This window comes from Macaca nemestrina, chromosome 15 (assembly GCF_043159975.1).
Source record: "Macaca nemestrina isolate mMacNem1 chromosome 15, mMacNem.hap1, whole genome shotgun sequence".
In the NCBI taxonomy this organism is placed as follows: Eukaryota; Metazoa; Chordata; class Mammalia; order Primates; family Cercopithecidae; genus Macaca; species Macaca nemestrina.
In genome coordinates this window covers 114,774,450-114,796,670 of record NC_092139.1, presented here as the reverse complement: position 1 = coordinate 114,796,670, position 22,221 = coordinate 114,774,450, and the positions used below count along the sequence as shown (strand labels likewise).

Below are 22,221 nucleotides of genomic sequence, written 5' to 3'. Positions count from 1 at the left end.
CTGGCTTCCCTCCCGTGGCCACACCGTCACAGGGCCAGGTGTGACAACCCTCCCCAGCTGGCCTCTACCACACCCTCACTCAACGGGTGTCCCCCTGGGCGCTCCCCCAGCACAAATCCTGACCAGTCACTAAGGGAGGTACAGAGACTCGGGGGCCCAAAGTGTTCCTAGACTGCCAGGGACCTCATAGGCCCGTGACCTATAGATGCCCTCACGAGGGCAAAGCAGCACATCTCAGAGGAAAGCCTGCACAGTGGGGTGCAGGGACTGTCCAATCTGTCCCCTGAGCCGTGACCTGTCAGAAACAGTCTGCTGTCCCACTTGGGGGCTCTCCCGGCAACCTGTAAGGTACTTAGACTTGGACACCCTCCTTGGGGGGCAAGGCCTTGTGTACCCACACACACAGACACCCAAAGGTGGACCACACCTCACGTCCTCCCAAGGCCCAGGGAGTGTCAGCCAGTCCATCTGAGGGACCCTGGCCCTGTCTCCCCATCACCAGGGCCCACGGCTGGGAACCTCCTTGGCCCAGGTCTTCTCACCTCCACCTCCACCCAGGGCTGTCCCCACTAAGACCTGCTGCTTTCTTCACTCACCTCCGAAAATCAGAGGCTGGGGGTGCCGTGAGGGTGCAGTGCTGAGTGTGGGGAGGACGTGGAGACAAGGACGTGCAGCCACCAGGAGGAGCATGGACTCTGGGACCAAAACCAAGTCCCGCTCCAATCCGCAGAGCAGCAGCTTCCTGCGGGAACAGCAGTAACTGGCCTGCTCACAGGCTGCTGTGGTTGGACATCACAGCACGTCCCCCACATGGTGGGCAGTTTCTTTTTTATTTAACATTCCGGTTCAAGGCCTAGCGCACAGTGGGGCCTCAGTAAGGGACTGGCGAGCAAGAAATGAACACGATGGGAGAAAAGAGTCATCAAAACGCTAACCTGCTAACAACAGAGCCCGTTTTGCTGCATGTTTTTACTATTAAAAAAGGTCTTTAATCTCTCCCTAAGAAATGTCATTACCATTCCATTCAAACTCTGGAGCTGGCTAAGGACTCTTGTCTACTTTGGAGCAAGTACAAGGACATTTATTCAGACCGGTCACCCATTATCGATTACCACAGTGCCGCCTGACACCTCTGCACGACCGCTTCCGGGAGGGAGCTGGACATCCGCGGAGTGGGGAGGCCCAGATTGACTTCTCAGAGAGAAGTCGCATTAATGGGATTTCCAAACCACGGAGGAGCGCAGCCGGGACTGTGGCTCTGCGTCACACTTTCCCGCAGAGTCCGAGGGAGGTGACCACAGAGCCGCACCTGCAGCCGGGTGCCATGCAGCCGCAGTTCACAATCCTCATCACGTAACTTTTCAGAAAGAACAAAGATCTTACGTATCATAAATGTACAGGTCAGGGCCGAAAACGCCATACAAACCACTTTTCTTGCTCCAAGCACAGCTCTGTATTTTGTCCACAAAGAGAGGAGAGACCGCCCCATGCGAAGGGCCGTGGAGGTTGACAGGGGTCCCGAGCGCCCACCTGGAGACTCCGTCTTTCCTGGAGGCGCCCAGACCAGACCTCAGGGCCTTCACACGCCTATCCAAAGGTGCTGGAGCACACCAGGCCTGCAGGGGGAAGAAACCATCTCCTGCACAGCCCTCGAGCCCCAAATATGCTCTGATAAAACACAACGTGGTTGATACATGGAGAAAGCAAGCTTAAAGTCGCTAAGGACTTTCCAGACATGTCTTTAAATACAGCTCTAAATCCCCAGGACACCAACTTTACTGCCACTCTGAAGGAGTAGAGACACCCCTCTTCCAGCTCCTCCCTGCAAACATAGCAGCAGCGAGCCGCATCCTCCTGAATATTCTCATTTCGAAATCCCTCCCCAGCTGACAGTGATCTATGCCTACTTCCTGTGGGCGGGCAGGCATGGAAAGCTTAGGACCTCAAATCTTAATGGGCTCATGAGAAAGTACGATGTACGGAGACCAGCTCCTCCTGCTTCAACAGGTTAACCCGATCACCAGTTTCATTGCCACCTGATCCACAGAATCCAGTGTGGCACCTGGGACATTCAGAGAGCCCCAAGGGCTGTTGCCTGGCACACGGGGCAGAGGACCCAGCAGGTGCGGTACTTGGAGCACGCTGTCCACCCTCACCCAGGCTTGGCAAGGGCAAGTGGAGACCCGAGGCAGCCTTTCAAAGGAGCCAGGACAGCAGATCCAAAGGATTCCTGGGGAAACGCAGGGCTGAGGACACCCAGATGGTGGAGGAAGTGAGTGACCAAACAGTAAATCGTTTACATCCAGCAAAAATCCCTAGCAACAGGAGCCAGAGAGGGAGGCTCTCAGGAGAGCACAGCACCGGACAGAGACACAGCAGGAGGGTGCAGAAAAGGGCAGGGCCTGAGACAGACACAGCAGTTGGCCCCTCCTCTGCCCTAATGGAATGTGGGTGAGCTGAGTGCCAGGCAGCACAGCCTCAGAGATGCCCTTCCAACCCCAGTGCCCAGCTGCCTGGGCTGTTATGAGGACCGACGGTGAAAGGCGGAGCCGTACCCTGCTCAGACAGGCTCCTCCCCAGCACCTGCCCCAGAAAAAATGCAACGTCTGAGCAAGGCACGCAGAGCCTCCCACGTGGTCCCACCTGAGTCTAGCAGCCTTGAACCTGCCCTGGCATCCAAATACTCGGGCGCAGCCACACCCAACTGTACCTCACATAGAGCACGCTGTGCCCACCTGACCTTCAGAGCCTTGGAATGCTCTTCCTCCGTGCAACCCACCTCTCACTCATTTCCTGGACACCTGCTCTGTGCCCTATGGAGGGACCTTCTTTGCACCCTTCCACCCTCCTTCTGTTCAGCTGCAACTCAGTCCCCAGACCCTGCTCACATGTCTCCCCAGGAAGCCTCCTCCAGCCCCGGGAAGATGAACACACCTCATCTGCCCCACGTCCTCAGCACACCCGGGCACCCGTATGGCATTCTTCCTGACTGCTGGCCACCGGGTGGGCTGCGAAACTGCAGGTGGCAGGGGCTGCTGCCTTAGATAGGGCCCCCACTCGCTCAGTCCCCACAACGGCTTTTCCTGACCTCACTTTGTCTGTCACCTGGAGCACTGCAGGTGTGCTGCACCTCTCCAGCAAGCCCGGGGACGGCCGCATCCTGGCGCTGACCTCGGCCCCTCGCCCCAGCCCGCCTGCTGCTCCCCACACCCCTTGCCTGCTCTGTCCTGGCCCAGGCACTCGAGGCAAGAAACATCCTCCTACTAGAACCTACTAGAACCCATCATGCAGCACAGATCTCAATTCAGGACCCCCTGCCATGGCCGCCCTGCCTGGGGGCCGGCTCTCGTGGCCTCCCACCATGTGGCCTCATCACCTGAAAGGTGCCTGAGAGATGCTGCTGGTTTGCTGTCAGGATCCCTCTCTGGGAAAAGGGCCCTCGATAGCAGGCCCAGCTTTCCCGTTGCTGTGCCTGAGTGATAAGAACAGGGCCCTACCTGGAGGAGATACTGATAGCTACATGTGGGCTGAGTGATTCGGGGCCCAAGGTGGCCAGGATCAAGCTCTCTCCTGAGAGGTATCAGGGACATCTGCGAAGTGCAGGCCCCACGTCCAGCTACCTCCTGACGCACCCTCCCCAGGGATGGCGAGGCTTGCACTGGCCATGCTGAAGAAAATAAAATGAAGACATTTCACCTAAGATATTGAACAAGGATCAGGTGCCATGACAATGCACCAGCGGCAGCAGAACAGGCTGCTTCTGGATCAAAGCTCCCTCTAGGAGACGTGCCTCAAGGCCTGCAGGGATCTGTGTGGCCCCTCTCAGCAGTGGACAGATGGGGGTCCCATCAGGCAGTCGGCATTTAACACGCTTGGAGGCTCTGGCCCTGACCTCTGCCCCATGCCCCTGGCTGCCACGACTGGTGTCCTGGAATGTGGGGCTGTATCTCAGAAATGGCACTGCCAGACCCACAGGGCACAGGAGGAACACAATCAGATAGCTCCTCCTGCATGGAAATCAGAAGGCTACGACACTGAGTGCCAATGTCCCCGCATCATTTTCATTCTCATTCATTCATATTCTCTCTCTCTCTCTCTCTCCCCCTCCCTCTGGTACAGGCTGGCAAGGTACCAGTTCCACAGGCCAGGAGCCATGGCACGCCCCCACTGACACAGTGCGCTGATGGGGGCTCTGGCCAGGACAGAGATGTGGACTGGCAGTGGCAGCCCTGGCTCCTGGCCTCTGCTCCAGCCATGCATGGCCTGGTAACTGAGAGACCAGAACCCTATTCGCATGGTGCCTCAGCAGGGCCCTGGAGCCCAAAGTACCTCACGCGGGGCAGAATATAAGCCACTGTGACACAGGATAAAAGGGAGGGACCCTGGGCAAGGTGCTCACGCTCCTAGACTCCCAGTTCCATCTTCTATAAAAACTGGAGAACAAGGATAGACTGGCGATAAAGGCCAGAATGTGTACAACACCACAGCTGACAAAACACTAGTGATAAGGGCTGTGGGGAGACAATCTTGCCTGACGCCTACTCTGTGCTTGGTGCAGGGCCAGGCACTTGCTATAGGTTAGGGCAGGCGAGGAAACCACGGCTCGCTGGTGCCTCGGTAGGCAGGTCTCACGGAGACACGGCCACGCTCGCTGTCCACGTCTGTGGCTGCTTCTGTGCTACAACAGCAGAGAAGTTGTGAAAAAGTCCATATGGCCCGCAAGCCTGAAAATATTTACTATCTAGCCCTTTACAGGAACGTCTGCCAAGCCTCACTGGAAACACCTTCTCAGTCCTAGCAGCAGCCCCTCGAGGCGAGGATCGGGAACTCAGCTTGCCCAAGGATGCACAGGTAAGCACTGAACTAGGACAGAAACACCCTCCGTCCAAGCCCAGGACGCCACACAGAACATGGACCCACCAGGGCTTCATGAAAGACTCAAATAAACCTTCTCCTGAATGGACCCAGATCTGTTTGGTGAACAGTAGGCAATTTGGAGCCTCCAGGTATAGAAGTGTCCTGGCCACAGATTCTCACACTCCAGTCCCTCCGCAGCACCTGCCCTTGGGCGTGAAGTCGGAGGATGTGCCCTCAGCAGGAGTCCACCGAGTGCGGTGTGAGGCGGCTCTGACCCTCAGGAAAGGAGGCAAACGGTAGAGGAATGACCAGATCCAAAGCTCAGGGAGACAAGCACCATCTTTCATCCCCTGCAATTTACAGCCAGCCCTGTGTGAGGAGCGCGGGCACTGATGATTAAAGATACACTTTGGGATATGGGTGGTGGAGGTGCAATGATTAAAATTCAAGTGGCCTTTTGGATGTCACTAGAAAGGAATTTAATAAATGCCTTAAGCCAAATGAAGTCATCTTGCAATACTTACCTGGCAAAAATAAATGTTCCCTTTTCTTAGGGGAAAAAAAGCATCAAATCACTAGGCGATAGGAAATGTAAAGTGTGGAGATGTTCGCCCGTTTACCAGGGAGTCCCCTCCCGACCTGCACAAGGTGTGTGTGAGGAGCTATTCTAAAGCAGCATAAGCACCTGCTTCAGGTGTACATAGGGCCCTGAAGGCAAACAGGATCTCAAACGAGAGGGGGCCTTCACCAAACTGGAAACAGAAATTCCCAGGCCCAGGAGGCCGGCTTCGCTGCTGCTCACTCACCGATCCACAGAGGTCAGGGAGCCTGTACTCAGAGCCCTGAATGTTCCCCAAGAGGATGAAGTCACTGGAATTTAGAGCCGAGAACCTGGCTTTGCATGTCCTGTCAGAACCTGCTGTTCTTTTTCATTCCACGGCCTACCCCAGCTGCTCCTCTGCTGCTGAGTCACACCCCGCACTCAGGCCCCCCATCAAGTCAGCCACCGCCCTGCATCCTCCCCTCCCCAGCAGCCTCACACACCCAGGTAAAGGAGGAGACCATCTCTCATATCTTATGCCCAATTTCTGCCTCCAAAGAAAGAAGAAGTAAGAACTAAAAGGCAGAAATGAAATCCATAGGCAGACAGCCCGTAGCCACACCCTGGGCCTGGTAGTTAAAAGATCGACCCCTGACCTAACTGGTTCTGTTATCTACAGATTACAGACATTGTATAGAAATGCACTGTGAAAATTCCTATCCTGTTTTGTTCCAATCTAATTACCGGTGCATGCAGCCCCCAGTCATGTACCCCCTGCTTGCTCAATCAATCACGACCCCCTCACACGCACCCCGTTAGAGTTGTGAGCCCTTAAAAGGGACAGGAATTGCTCACTTGGGGAGCTCGGCTCTTGAGACAGGAGTCTTGCCGATGCCCCCGGTCGAATAAACCCCTTCCTTCTTTAACTCGGCGTCTGAGAAGCTTTGTCTGCGGCTCGTCCTGCTACACAGGGATCGCCCACTGTGGGATCGCCCTCCCCAGGTTCCACCCACCCCCCATCTGAGCTTCCCTCTCCCCATTAGAGCCATACTTCTCAGACTTACCAATGCCCTCTGACCCCACCCCGTCATCCTGGCTGAATTCAGCTCCACGCACCCCCACGCACCTGATCTCAGCCATCGATGACCACTGCTGACACAGCGTTTGGATCTGCGTCCCCAGCAAATCTCATGTTGAATTGTAATCCCCAATGCTGGAGGTGGTGATGAGGCGGTCAGACTCTCCTGAGTGGTTTAACACTACCCTCCTCAGCGCCGTTCCCATGCTAGTGAGTGAGCTCTCCTGTGATTGGGCTGTTTAAAAGTCCGTGGCACCTCCCTCACGCCTTGCTCCTGCTCCAGCCACGGAAGACACACCTGCTTCCTCTTCACCTTCTGCCATGATCGCAAGTTTCCTGAGGCTTCCTCAGAAGCTGAGCGGATGCCAGCACCATGCCTCCTCCACAGCCTCTTTGGAACCATGTGCCAGTTTAACCTCTTCTTTATAAATGACCCAGCCTCAAGTGGTTTTTTTTGTTTGTTTTTTTGTGGGTTTTTTTGAGATGGAGTCTCGCTCTGTCGCCCAGGGTAGAGTGCAGTGGTGCCATCTTGGCTCACTGCAAGCTCCGCCTCCCGGGTTCACGCCGTTCTCCTGCCTCAGCCTCCCGAGTAGTTGGGACTACAGGCGCCCGCCACCACACCTGGCTAATTTTTTTTTCTATTTTTTTTTAGTAGAGATGGGGTTTCGCCGTGTTAGCCAGGATGGTCTTGATCTCCTGACCTCATGATCCACACCCCTCGGCCTCCCATAGCGCTAGGATTACGGCGTGAGCCGCGGGGCCCGGCCAGGTGTTTCTTTACAGCAGTGCAAGAGCAGACTAATACAACCACACGCTGAGGCCCTGCAACTCTCCTCGCTGATGGGAGGTGGGAGCTGCCGTCTCTGCACAAATGACTCACGGCTCCACCAGAACCACGTTCCCCGGTAGGGCCACGGCTGCCCAGGGAGCCTACTCAGCTGAGTTGCTGAAGGCAACAGAGATCCAGAGATCTGCTGAGTGGGGTCTGGTTCTAGAGGGTGGGGTGCGTCTTTTCTGCTGTCCAAAAATGGGGGCAAAAGGGAAAGTGGCATCCATGTTTTACAGAGGACCCCAAAACTGGCTCTCACGGGCCCGGGGTTCTTCGAGGAGCTGGGACTGCCTCGCCCACCCGTGGCTTCCCCCCCAGCCACTGCATGCATCCATGAGGGAGCACGCGACCCCTGGGGGAGCAGGGCAATTCTCTTCCATCTGGGCTCTCTGCATCATCGGCTTTTCTTCCATGCCTTTTGTCACCCTCATGACAATGCCCCTCATTTGTTTTTTGGGTTTTTTTGTTTGTTTTGTTTTGTTTTGTTTTGTTTTTTGAGATGGAGTCTCGCTCTGTCACCCAGGCTGGAGTGCAGTGATGCGATCTTGGCTCACTGCAAGCTCCGCCTCCTGGGTTCATGCCATTCTCCTGCCTCAGCCTCTCGAGTAGCTGGGACTACAGGCGCCCGCCACCACACCTGGCTCATTTTTTTGTATTTTTAGTAGAGATGGGGTTTCACCATGTTAGCCAGGACGGTCTCGATCTCCTGACCTCATGATCCGCCTGCCTCGGCCTCCCAAAGTGCTGGGATTACAGACTTGAGCCACCGCACCCGGCCCATTCGTTTTTATGAACTATCTATTTCAGGGCCTGGGACAGTATAGGTGCTTATAAACAACCTTTTATTGACACATGTCCCAAGAGGATTTTAAGCTACCTTGTAAGGGGTTAAAGAGTAACTGAAACCTGTAATGGCTCAGCTAATAAACACCCCAGTTTAGGGGAGAGTAATCACCCGATTGCTTTCCTATGATTACTATGTATTTTCATTGCCAAAAGATGCAATACAATTTCATGGTTACTTGGCCCTGTAAAATAGAAATATCCCCAATTTTTAAGATATGAAGAGGTTTTATAACCAGGGTACTGTCAGTTCGAGAATGAGTCCCTGGTACAAATGAGTCAATTCATGACAAAATTTAATTTCAAGAAAATTAACTCAATAAAGATGCCACAATTGTGCTTAAAGTTTTAATACCTATTAGGAGTTTTAGGGAGGTGGTGCAGAACCGTGGGCAAGCCGATCCATTTTCTGGCTCCTCAAAAATGCGACTGACTTAATAACTAATTTATTCATAATGGGGACAGTATTACAAGGAGCTCTGTGTTTAATGAGGGAAGTCTGGATCTCAAACAACCTAACCAATCACAAAAATGGAGAGCATTTGCAATTTACAGGATATTAAGTTTTGTTTCCTGTAATATTACAGAGAGCTGATCAATAGCACTAGACTGACAGCTACTTTAACCAAACAGCCCAAGGTAAGGCTTTATGTCCCAGCAAATGCTGCTGGCCAGAAACTCTGTAGCTGCCAAACACTTCGAAGAGCAAAACCCAAGTCGCAGACACGAATGACAGGCTGCTGACTGGTGATAATTTCCGTAGTGAGATCATTAGACCAGACAAGCGGCATGAAGGAAAAGCAAAGTCAAAATGCAGGCCTTCCGAGTCACGACACACTCACAGCCACCAAGGGGCACACTGACCAGCAACCGGCGTCAGGAACAAAGCTCTGGGGCATCGTTCTAGAGGACTCATACGAAAACAGGCTCAGAATAGGAGACTGGACAGCACGGAGGCCCAGCAGGCACCCCGTTCTGTGGGAAGAATGCATCTAGCCTGAGGCCCTGTGGGGAGCAGCTGGTCAGAAAGACCCCCCAGGCCCTTCCTAGCAGCTCTGGGACCCCCAGCCCTCCCCACCTCCACGGGCAAGGCACCAAAGTTGGGACCCGAAGCAGTGCCTGGGACCGAAGCAGCCTCAGAAAAAGCCTCCCGCCTAGAGCTCTCCTTTCGAGAAACGCCCAGCATCAACCTCCAAGGGCGGCTGCCCCCTGCAAAGCCCGAACACACAGCGCACGAAGGGCTGTGCTCACTGCAGTAGAAAGCCTGGCTCTTGAGGTGCCGGGATGAAAACCAGCCATACGCGTCTTTCTTTCGCGCTCTGTAGAGATTGGATTCCCGATCCCACATAATGGTGCCTGCTATTTGTAACCGATGATGAAAGGCTGGCGCAGAAACCCCCCACAGCACCGCCTCTGCTTCAGCAAACATCTCAAACAAAATGAAAAGGTGCTAGAAGAAGTGATGGGACACTCAAGGGAACAGAAGTGGCTTGTTCCAGAAAACTCAATCTCCTGAAGAACTGAATTTCATCAGAACTGGTGAAGAGTAGAAAATTTCATAGCACACTGAATCTGTGATTTTTAAAAAATCTTTATTAGACGTAACTCAAAATATAGACAAGGTGTGAGTCCCAAGCGTGAGTTTTTTGGCAGATGCGGCTCAAACTCACAGCAGAGTCACCGGCATCCCTGGCATCCTCCTAGCACACTGCTCAGAATGTAACTTCCCAGCGCGTTCAAGGCTGCTGTCACCGTGCAGGCAGAATGAAACTCAGCCACAAAGAGAACGGCCTGAAGTTCTTTTCCCTGTTTTACATCTCCTCAGATAAAAAACATGCCAGGAATACACTTTTTATTTTTACTTATTTATTTTTTCAGATGGAGTCTCACTCTGCCACCCAGGCTGGAGTGCAGTGGTGCAATCTCGGCTCCCTGCAACCTCTGCCTCCCAGGTTCAAGCAATTCTCATGCCTCAGCCTCTGAGTAACTAAGAATACAGGCGTGTGCCACCACGCCCAGCTAATTTTTTGTGTTTTTAGTAGAGACGGGGTTTCGCCATGTTGCCCATGATTGGTCTTGAACTCCTGAGCTCAGGCAATCCACCCACCTTGGCCTCCCAAAGTGCTAAGATTACAGGCGTGAGCCACCGTGCCCGGCCAGGAGTATACTTTTTAAAGACCACATTGCAATGGAGAGAGCGTTTTGAGGGCACAATCGAACGCAGCACACAGGCCCAGGGCAGAAGGCGACAGGAAGCGGCCCGGCTCCTGGCACCCCCGTGGCGGAGGGCGGAAGGAGAGCTCACCTGGTAGGTGTCCCACAGGCGGATGGTGCAACGCAGGGGCACCTCCCTCATCAGCAGGTTGTTCATCCAGCGGAAGGCAAACTGCAGGTATCTCACCTCGTGCTGGTCCAGGTGCCGGTGCACTTGCTCTGCACAAAACAAACACAGGCCCCAAGGCTGTCAGGGGTGCCCTCTGGAGGCACTGGCAGCCAGGTCACTGGTGCCCCCAAGGCCCTGTGCCCGCCCCACAACCCCACTCCAACAGGGAATCCCAAGCAACAACCCCTAAGGAGCAAAGAACTAATTCTATTAACGGGAGACTACGGCTCTCTCTTCCTACAGGAAAGTGAAAGCTGATGGTGCTGCCGATGTGATGATTATAATCATGGCCACGTCTGGGCGCGTCACGCCCTAACACCCAGGAAGATGGGGGGAGGGGGCTTGGGTTGACACCCACACCGTGGGGCTCCACAGATAGACACTCTTTCCCCGCCCCACACAAGCTCCACAGACCCAGGCTGGTGTCCCGGGGGAGCTTAGAGAGAGAGAGATGAGCTTGCCAGCTCCTCAAGAGGGGCCCAATCTTGTCCAGGGAAATGCTCCACCTATGCCTGGACCCGACTGTTGAGTGAGCAAGTGGGACATGAGGCCTGCAGGCCAGGTGGAGGGCACCCCTCGATTCCAGGATGGGGACACCCCTGAAGACAGCTGGGCCTCTGGAAAGAGGCAGGCTTTACCAAGCATCGCTCCCAGAAGCACACGTCCGCACCAGCCCCAGGAGCTCCCCTCTCATCAAGCTGCAGTGGGCGGCAGATTTGCAGCCTGAGCTCAGACTCTGTGCTCCCTGCCTCATCCCCTGCAGAGTCCTGGAGGTGTCACTCCTGGAGGCAAAATCCCGGCAATCATGGTGCCTATGCTCCTCTTTCCAATGTTCTGTCCATGAAGTCCTACTCTAAAGGGCCTAGAAGAACGGTTACTGCTTTATAAAAACAAACAATCATTACTAATTATTGCCCAACTGAGCCGGATAGTGGATCCTTGGTTTTTAAAATGCGGGTGCACCCGAGGGCAGCTGAGAGCCTTCTTTTTGCAGCTCACTTCCTTACCCTACTTCCAAGTTACACCTTCCTTCTCGCCACGCTTACCTGACCCTGGCTTGTCCTGAGAAGTGACCCGGAAACACTTCACAGGGATCGCCATTCCCTCAAAGAAAGTTCTAGAAACGGCATATAAACAAATGCCAGAGAAAAGCTACTGTTCTGTTTACTGGTTTGTTTTACTCAAGTCCCTGGTAACTTGCAATATTTCAGCAACAAGCGAGAAGCAGGGGGAAGAGGAACAGGAGGGTCCATCCTGCAATGCCCTCCACCTGACGGACCAGGAGCTCTGCCAGGACACGCGAGTGCCGGCCTGGACTTCAGGGCCACAGGACTGGGAGCTGCCCTCACCTAAGGACAGTGGCTGGTTTCTAAGCAGGCGCCACTAGGCTGGCCCTAGAAAAGCATGGGCAGCTCTGGTCTCATGATGGGACCCTGCTGTGATGGGAGCTGGTCCCTTTGCTGTCTCTGTCCTCACTGTCGCCCTCCTCCCCTAAACCACTGCTGTCCTCAGCTGACCACAGCAAACGTGCTGGGGCAGGGCTCCTGTAGGGCTGGGTGTCGGGGATGCCTGCAGGACGAGGCTTTGGTTCACACTGTGGGGTAGACACAGCAACACACGCTCCATTCCAACACGACAGTGAATAATTAATTATTGTGCTTCGTTAAAAGAGACTTGCGATTATAGTTATTTTCAGATAGCTAAAGAATGTTTTTTGGAAGTAGGATTTGATTTATTTTATATAGGCCTAGAATCTGGGGGATGAGGAGGATATAGGACATCATATTTGGATTTCATTATGGAAATTATTTTCCTGTGGAAAGATAAGAGAATGTGGCCAGGCACAATAGCTGTAATCCCAGCTCTTTGGGAGGCTGAGGTGGGAAGGTTGCTTGAAGCCAGGAGTTTGAGATCCACCTGGGCAACAAAGTGAGACCCTGTTTCTACAAAAACATGAAAAACGTGGTGGCGTGCATGTGTAGTCCCAGCTACTCAGAAGGCTGAGGCAGGAGGATTGCTCGAGTCTAGGAGTTCGAGGCTGCAGTGAGCCGAGATTACGCCACTGCACTCCATCCTGGATGGGACAGGGAGACCCTGTGTTTTTCTCCCATAAAAGAAAAGAAAAGAGAACGGACTGTTGTGTGAGCTATTGGGCTTCCCTTTCATTCCAACAGGACATGAATAATTAACTGCGGAAACTGCACAACTTGTCGGAGCAGAACAGCAAGGGCTCCCCTCTGAGCCCCAGGGACCAGCCTGGGGGGAAGTCACCAGGGAGACTGGACTGCCTTGCCCACGGCCCAAAGGAATGCCCTCCAGGAGGCTGCCTGGACCCAGAGGCACCCACAAACACACACACCGCTGTGCGCTGCCTCTGCAGTAACAAACTCGAGCACCAAGAGCTCCAGGCCTGCAGAGAGCAGGTACAAGCAGGCCAGGCAGGACCAGGAGGCAGGCGGGGGTGGGGGTCCCTGGCAGCAGAGCAGCCTGCAGGGCGGCTCCTCCAGATGGCATCTGCTCAGACACTCAGTTGCTACAGCGGGGGTTTGGTCTGCTTTTTGCTTTATGAAGAGGTCTGGCGCACACCACACACACTTAGCCATAGATGCCCACACGTCTTCATTAGCAAGCCCACCTGTCTCCCCTGCCCCCACGAGAGCTTCAGAGGTGGAACATTTGGGTGGATGAGTGGCTGGGAACGCAGGTGCCTGATGACTCGGGGAGCCTGACGCATCAGTGCCACAGTCGGCTGCAAGCAAAGAGGGTCACACGCAAGCAGCAAGGACAGTTTACTCTGAGCGACTGAAAATGTTATTTGTGTATTGAAACCAAAACCAATGCATAATACGCCATAAAGTCAATTATCATCATGAGTTGTTAGGATAAAATCGCGATTTCAATGAAATTTCATCTCTGCACTGGGCCTGTTCGAGCTCCATCGTCCAAAGTCCCCAGCACGTAGGCCAGGGATTGCCTCCCCCGCTGTGGAGCACTTCTGAAAGGTGTTGGGCTAGAAACGTTTGAGGAGCCAGGCCCAGAGTAGCTGAGGGACAGGGAACGCATGGGCCTGCTTTGGGGACGAGGAGGGCCTGACGCCAGGGTGCAGTGGGCTTGGCAGTGACCTCAGGGATTCCCAAACGGGGCTGGACATCATCGTGTCTTCATCTTCCTCCTCCCCCTCCTCTTCATCCTCATCACCACAGGAGCTGTTAAAATACAGATTCTCATCTCGACTCTCTCAATCAGACTCTTCCAGGTGGGATGTCAGAGACTCTGGAGAAGATGCTGACGTGCCAGTGACACCTCCGCACTGGGAACACCTCAGAGGGCAGTTCACACAAGGATGTGGCACCATGCAGGCTCCCAGAGACAGGAAGGTCGGGTCCCAGTGGCTCAGGCACCCGCTCCAGGAGCTCCACGCCGAGGGAGGGGAGGGCTACAGTGCAGGTCCAGAGGCGGCGCCAGCATGTTGCTCACTTAACAGCTTCCTTCTAATCCGCTGGTGCTTTATTAAAGACATTTATTTTAAAAATAAAACTAATTTCACTACCAAGAAATGGTTCCCACAGTCTCGTAAGTAAAGGGCAGCAGGGCGAGTGGAGGAAACAAAGCAGTGCGGCCAGGGGGCCCCTGAGGCCGCAGCCCCGGCAGAATTTAACCTCACAGCTGCTCATTGGGGGACGGAGAGACCAAAGGGGGTGCCAGGAGGTGTCTCAGGATCCCCACAAATGGCCCACAGATGAAGAAACACTGGCCCCCAGAATGAAGTTAGAGTGCCTAAGAAAGGCACCAGACCCCCACTCCCTCCTCAGCCTTCACCGCTGCCCTCCCCTGCAACGCCGTGCCTCCTGCAGTGGCACCAGGTGACCAACAACACCCAGGCCACCATGCAGGCTTCCCCGTGTCCCGGTCTCACCCTCATGGCAGCCTTCCACCAGGGCCCCTGTCTCTGCCCAGTGCGAGGCTACCTGGACGTCAAAACTTCTAGATGCTTCCAGAAACACCCCACGCTGTGAGTCTTCCCCTCTTCTTGGTTCTATACACACCTCTATGGACGCATTTATCACGAAAGGGGCATAAGCACTCAGGGCGCCTGCCCACTCTGGGGTGTGAGCCGGTCAGGTGTGGGTCCAGGTCTGTGTCGTCTTTGTTTCCCTGGCCCCCAGTACACACGACTGAGTGTCTGTGAGTGTCTGTCAGGTGACTGTGATGAACGAATGAGTACAGAGAGCAAACAGGTAACTGGAAGACCGACACATTCCCAGCCCGGCCGTCCTCCTCTTCTATTTCTCAACACGGCAACAGCGAGGAGTTTTCCAGCCACACCCTAGAACATGACGTTCTTCTCAAAGAACTTCCAGAATCATTTCTAACCTGAAGTTAATCTGCAGCTACAAAACTAAACCAATAGAAAGTTCTACGAAGCCCTGAGGGGGCTCCACCAGCCAGGCCTGACCTCTGCCCGTGCCCCTCGGAGGGCGGAAGTCCGCCCAGGCTGCTACCAGCCTCTGCTGCCCCAGCGCACTGACAAGTGGAATTCCAGTCTCATGAACAGGTAAAACCAGCTATTTAGAAAATGACTCCATTTACTCAACAAGGCTCTTTTGCACATTTTTTTACTCAACAAAGGTCATTCTTCAATGAGCTTCCATGAAGCTGACCACTTGGGGAAGGCAACACCTTTCCAACACAAACCGGCAAGAAACAGACTTGAAAGTTTAAACACATATCAATATTTCTGGAACACCTGTCATTGTGGTAACTAAACAGAGTACAAATTAACCCACTTGCAGGGACTGCGGGGTGGAAAGCACAGAGACCACCAAGACCCCAGCCCCTCCCTGAGGGATGCTGACTTGAGGAGAAGGAGCCCATTCCGGCCAGAGCACAACGGCCAGCTGACCTGCGCAGAACTCCCACTGCACAGCTCCTGAAGGGGGACACGCATCTCACACCCTGACCCTGGGGACCCCGGCCCCGCACCTCTGAGGTGAGGTAGGTGAGGGGACCTGTCCAAAGGTGCACACAACGAGGCGGCCGAGTCAAAATGGGCCTGAGGATTGCCCCGCTCTGTCCCCTCGAAATGACCCCGCCAGAGCAAAGCACGGACCCACCCTTGCGTCTCTGGGCACCTGCACCCTGGGCACAGCCACCCACCCTCCTCAGGGCAAAGCCCAGGACATCTGCAAGAACACCCAGTCACGAGGAATTAACCAGAAAACCGGACACAGTGTTAACCTCACGAGAGCACAGGCAAGGCCATTCCAGGACAAGAGGCTTCTCTTTCATTGGTTCCTTAAGGAAAGATTTACCAGGGGGCTCCACTTCCCAGGGCTGCCTCTGAAAGCAAAGCTACTAGGAAGACAAGGCCTATTTCTGCCCGCCGGGGACTCAGCAGCCTGCAGCAAACAGCAAAAACAAAGCTGTGCACTGCATCCAAATCACAAGCCCTCTGAGTCCTGAGTGCCTTCGGCCTGACACAGGAGCTTGAACTCCTGAAAGGAGCGATAGGGCAAAATCCACGCCCACCCGGAGGTGACGGCAGGTACAGCACGAGGCCGTGGGGGCCACAGCGAGGGACTCCATGGCGAGTGCTATGCTGGGTCACCCAACACAGCCTGGCTAAGCCGGCTTGATTCTGAAGCCCATGGGACATCCAACCCGAAGGCACCGGGCAGCGTCCTTCTTCACACGGAAGTGGTCACCTACCACGATTCCATGCCTTCTCTGGCAGCGGGTCATGAAGGGGGCGGGCGCAGCCAGCCAGGGCCTCACACCCTGGACGTGCATCCCCAGCAGGTGAGCCTCCTCCCATCTGGGCACGGTGAAGGATGGGCTGCTAAACTCCAGGCATTACTTCCAATTTATACACATCAAAGCTGCAAATGCACACGCGGAAAGGATTCATTTTTCTTATTTTATAAGTAATTGCAAGCAGATGCTCTTTCACTGATAAAGGTAATTTGGTTGGCAATAATTCTGAATTTGAAATTTCCATTTCACTGGAAATAAGAGTATATCTACAGTGAATGAGCAGGCAGGTGTAATTATTGTCATATTTCAGGCGGAAAAGGTTCTTCCATAAAGCCCTTATGTGGCAGGGCAAGGCAATGTTATTGTTGTAAAGTCCCCAGGAAGAGATGTGTCATATTGGCAAGCTGGAGAAACAACCACAATATTTGTTGAACACTTTTCTCAGCACTTTAAACAGCAGATCCACAGACCGAAAATTCTGCTGAAACATCTTGTCTTCTTGATTAAAAATAAAAATAAATTATGCAAACACATTGTGTCCCAGGATTTATGCTAAAAAGGAAAAAACATGTATCCCATTGACTTGGCATGAAAAACACACTGTTTATGCAGGACCAGACACTACGCAGATTTATGGCCCGAGGAGCAGCACAATTGCTCACACTCAGACACCTGACAAAGAAAACTTTCGACCCCCTGCGCAAAGCCGAAAACAGACACAAATACATCACGCTTTGGCTGGGACAGCCATGAATAGGCTTTGATTTTGGGGGAAGATTTCAATTCTCTAATCGGTTAAAAGATAAAAAAGAACAAAAGCAAGAGCCACTGACAGTGAGCAGGGCCCCTCCGCACCAAGAGGCCCGTCGCTCTGAGTCCACCTCCTTTCTCATTTGCATTTGGCTGACGTTGCGGACAGCTAGAAAAGCCAGGTCCCCAACAAGCAGGGTCCAGTCACACTCACCAGCCAGAACACCAAGAGCCACTCACTCCAAGGGTGGGCAGAAGGAGGGAAGAGTTCAGACCCAGGATGAGCAGCAGCCCCGGCCCAGCCCACTCTGTGGGGGAAGCAGTCAGGGGCTGACAGCTCAAGACAGAGCACTGTGGCCGCTCACCAAGGCCTCCGACGGGACAGCAGGCCTGAGCTGGAAGGGAACAGGGGAGAGAGATGGGGCTCGAGGAAGAGCAGCAGAATCATGGACCCACAACTCCACTTTCCCGGCACGGGACACTCACTGGCAAATCCCTACAGGCAAACAGGCAGGGCTCCTGCCATCCCTGCCCCAGCAGCGGCAGCCAGGAGCCCTGGCCAAGATCCAGGCTGCTGGCAGGTCTCCTCTGGGCAGCAGCCGAGTCTGGGCTGGACACCAGTGAGCACATTAAGGCCTCAGGTTGTAGAGTCAGGTGAGCCTGGGTGAGGGGAAGGGAGGAAGGAGGAGGGAGCTTGGGCACCGAGCTTGGCACCCTTCAGTCATCTGGCCAATGCAATGAACCGCAATGAACCAAGCTCTGAGGGGCTTTCTTGTTGGTGAACACATGGCTATGGCAGGAGAGCTAGCACCCTGGCCCCGTGGGGAGGGGTATGGCGGCGCTGCGTCCCCTGGCCCCGTGGGGAGGGGTATGGCGGCGCTGCGTCCCCTGGCCCCGTGGGGAGGGGTATGGCGGCGCTGCGTCCCCTGGCCCCGTGGGGAGGGGTATGGCGGCGCTGCGTCCCCTGGCCCCGTGGGGAGGGGTATGGAGGCGCTGCGTCCCCTGGTCCCGTGGGGAGGGGTATGGAAGCGCTGCGTCCCCGGGACTCTTGCAGATTTCGTCCCATGCTTCTCCACATTTGGCTGGTCCTCCCAACCTGTACATAAAACTGGAATCATAATCACTGACTTTCTTGAGTCCCATGAGCCATTCTAATGAATAATCAAACCTGAGCAAGTCATGGACACCACTGAATTTACAGCCAGTTGGGCAGAGATGCAGGTGGCCTGCGGACCACTGAGGTGCGGCTGGCATCTGAAGCGAGGGTGGTCTTGTTGAGGACTGAGCCCTTAGCTTGTAGAGTCTGACACCAACTCTGTGACGTTAGCATCAGGATCGTGCGGTGGTGTCCCACATTTGGGGGCAAACAGAATGCTCCCACCATCACCAAATGGCCCTGAGGGCTGAGATCCAACCAGACTGCAAGGCAGAGGCCAAACTGCAAACACATTCCCTCAAGATAACTTCTCCACCATTCAATTTAATGTCAAAGTCGTGCCACACAACTGTCTTCTCACACACTCAACACAAGGACGGGGTTGAAGACATGTCAGACCCAAGACACAGCTAAGCATGCACAGGCAAGCGAGACCGAAGTGGCTGCCAGCACAACCCCAGAAAGAGGTCACACTAGGTTCATTCCTGGGCCGTGAGGGACAGGGACCGAGGGACAGGAACGCAACCACTCACTCTCAGAACCTCAGCAAACACGAGCGCAGAATGAAATAAAGCCTCCTGGCAGGTTGAAAGAAATGGTGTTTATCTGACACCACAACACGCAATCTTTTCATCTCTAGAGAGGTATTGAGGTCTATTTTTTTGACAGCAACATAATCTAAAATACAACTTCTTCTAGAGCTACATGGAATTGAAGCAACGAGGTATTAAATCATTTTCACTTCACAGATGTGCTTGTGAGCTACTCAGCAAACCCCTCCAAAGCAGGGTCATTTTCATAGGAGGAGGCAACAGAAAGTCTGATTTACTTCCTTTAAAAATGCAGGTGACAGAGCCACTTCCCGGGGTGCCTGAAGCTCCAGGGGCCCTGACTACACTCCATGGCCAGGGAACCCGCAGTTCGACAGCTGCCCAGGGAAGAGGAGTGGGCTGGACAAGACAGGGAGAGTCTAGAAGGCGGGCCTGGCCCTAGGCTCTGTCACAACCCGCACTTCTGGAAGGCTCGCCCAGTCTTTAGCTTGTCTTTTCATTATATTAACAGAACAGCATCATCTGAAGAGCAGATTCTAATTTTGGTAAAGTCTGATTTATTTGTCCAAGCTATCTTTAATGTCTGAGGGTTCGGCCATTATTCCCAGAAATCTTGTGTGCCTAGCTTGAGGTCACACACAGATGCTCTGTGTTTCCTTGCGGAAGTTTTACAGCTTTAGGTTTCAAACATAGGTCTCCGAGTTACTTCACTTAGAAGACTAGTCTCCCACCCCCACCAGGCTAAGCCATGGGATTCAAAGGCATGACAACGACGCAATGGACATTGGGGACTCAGGGGAAAAGGGTGGGAAGCTGGTGAGGGATAAACAACCACGAACTGGGTTCAGTATATACCACTCGGGAGATGGTTGCACCAAAATCTCACCAATCACCACTAAAGAACTTACTCACGTAACCAAATACCACCGGTTCACCAAAAACCTATAGAAATAAAAAGTTAAATAAAAAGAAATTTAAAAAACTAAACAAAACATAGGTCTCTGATTCATTTTGAGGTAAGTTTTTAACGTGGCACAAAGTATGAATTCAAACTTCTTCCTCCGACGTGAATTTTCAATTGGAACTTCTTCATTTGCCCAACATATGTAACGATTATATGCATAACAAATAGATGCTTTGCCACTGAATTTCTTTTGTACCTTTTTGGAAATAATTGTGCACATATGCACGGTTCCGTTTCTCAGCACTGTCTTCTATTCCATTGATCTCTTTGTCTATCTCAATGGCAGCACCATGCTGTCTTGATTACTGAAGCTTTATAATTCTTGAAATCGGCTAATGTGAACAAAAAAAAAGAAAACAGTGAACAAAGTCCTTCAACTTTGTTCATCTTTGTGTTGTTTTAGGCATTCTAAGGACTTTGTATTTCCATATGAATTTAAAAATCAGCTTGTCAATTTCTATAGAAAAGCATGTTGGGATCTTGATTGCAACTGAGTAGAATGTACGATCAGTTTGGTGAGAGCTGACATTTAATACTCTTGAGTCTTCTGATCTCTAAACGTGATTAGGTCATCTTTAATTTCTCTCTGCATTGTTTTGTAGTTTTCAGTGTACGGGCCTATTACATATTTTATCATAGTGTTTTCACTAAATATTTCATGTTTTCATGCTATTATAAATTGTATTGTTCATTCAATTTCAATTTCTCATTTCTTACTGTGAGTATATAAAAACACCACTTTGGGAGGCCGAGGCGAGTGGATCACGAGGTCAAGAGATCGAGACCATCCTGGCTGACACGGTGAAACCCCGTCTCTACTAAATATACAAAAAATTAGCCGTGCATGCTGGCGGGCACCTGTAGTCCCAGCTACTCAGGAGGCTGAGGCAGGAGAATGGCGTGAACCCAGGAGGCTGGAGCTTGCAGTGAGTCGAGATCGTGCCACTGCACTCCAGCATGGGCAATGGAGCAAGACTCTGTCTCAAAAAAAAAAAAAAAAAAAAATTTGTATGTAAATCTTGTATCCTGAACCTTTGCTAAATAAACTCTTATTCTTTCTAGTAGCTTTTTTGTAAATGCCATTAGACTTTCAAAAAAGATGATCATGTTGTCTGCAAAAGCAGAGAGTTTTACTTCTTCCTTTTTGGTCTGGATGCCACTTACGCTTGTATGTATGTACGAATAAATGAAAGTACGTTTTTGTCTTTCTGCCACCAGAATCTCCAGCACACATACCGGACAGAAGTGGAAGGAAGGAACACTGTCCCATGTTTCTGATTTGGGGGTAAAGCTTTCCATTGACACCCTTCCCTATAATGTCAGCTATAGGTTTAAACATGGAACATGCTCTTTATCCAGCTTCAAAAGTTCCTTTCTATTCTTGTTTACTGAGAGTTTTCATTGGGAGTGGATACTGGATTGTGTCAAATGCTTTTTCTGCATATATAGAGATGATTTTTATGGGTTTATTCTTCTTTTTAAATATATTAATAAAAATGAATTACACTGACTGAAAATCAACCTCACATTCTAGGATAAACCCTACATCATCAGGATGTGTATTGCTGGATGTGATTTACTAAAATCTGTTCAGGATCCTTACATTTATGTTCACGATGGATACCAGTCTGCACTTCTCTATAGTACTACACGTTTCCCTCTAAGTACTGCCATCTTCTCACACACTCAATACTATATGATTCCCTCTAAGCACGGCCGTCTTGCCATGCACTCTATGCTATACGTTTCCCTCCAAGTACAGCCTCTTCTCACACACTCAGTACTATACGTTTCTAAGCACGGCCTCTTCTCACACACTCAGTACTATACATTTCCCTCAAAGCACAGCCTATTCTCACTCACTCAGTACTATACGTTTCCCTCCAAGCACAGCCTCTTCTCACACACTCAATACTATACGTTTACCTCTAAGTACTGCTTGGTGCTCTAGGTTTCCCTGTAAGGGAAGTACTATACATTTCTAAGTACTGCTCTTTTGCATCCCACAAATTTTGAAATGTTGGATTTTATTGTCATTCACTTCAAAATACCTTCTCATTTCCCTTTTGTTTCTTGTACGATCCATGGATTACTTGAAAGTGTGTTAATTCATTTAGAAATATTTAGGATTTCCCAGGTATCTTACTAATTATTGCTAATTTAATTTCATTGTGCTCAGAGAACACAAGAAGTACTTCATCTTTCTTGAATCCTTTAAGATTTATTGAGACTTTTCTAATGGCCCAACACATGGTCTATCTCGGTAAATGTTGCATGTGCCGAATTAAAAAAAATGTGCACTCTTGGAATTTTCCATAAAAATTAATTAAGTCAAGTTTGTTGACAAGCTTCATATATCCTGATTTTCTACTTGTTCTATCACTTACTGAAAAGAAGAGATCGAAATCTCCTTCTGTGACTGTGTCTCTGTCCATTTCTTGTTGCATTTTTATCTGATTTTGCTGTATATTTTGATACAGTCTTATTAGATGCATAAACACTTAAAATCATGTCC

The 22,221-nt window shown here is 52.0% G+C and overlaps 1 protein-coding gene across 8 annotated transcripts in view; it reads right to left on the bottom strand.

The window, feature by feature from the left end:
- The window catches only part of LOC105489792 (TBC1 domain family member 22A), a 414,387-nt gene that overhangs the window by 121,574 nt on the left and 270,592 nt on the right, over nucleotides 1-22,221 (bottom strand). For 6 of the 8 annotated variants that reach the window (XM_071080767.1, XM_071080770.1, XM_071080771.1 and 3 more), the window contains one exon: nucleotides 10,454-10,581. The exons of the other annotated variants lie outside the window; for them this stretch is intronic. In XM_071080767.1, the coding sequence (XP_070936868.1) occupies nucleotides 10,454-10,581 (128 nt within the window). The remainder of the gene's footprint in view (nucleotides 1-10,453; nucleotides 10,582-22,221) is intronic. 8 annotated transcript variants of the gene reach the window in all.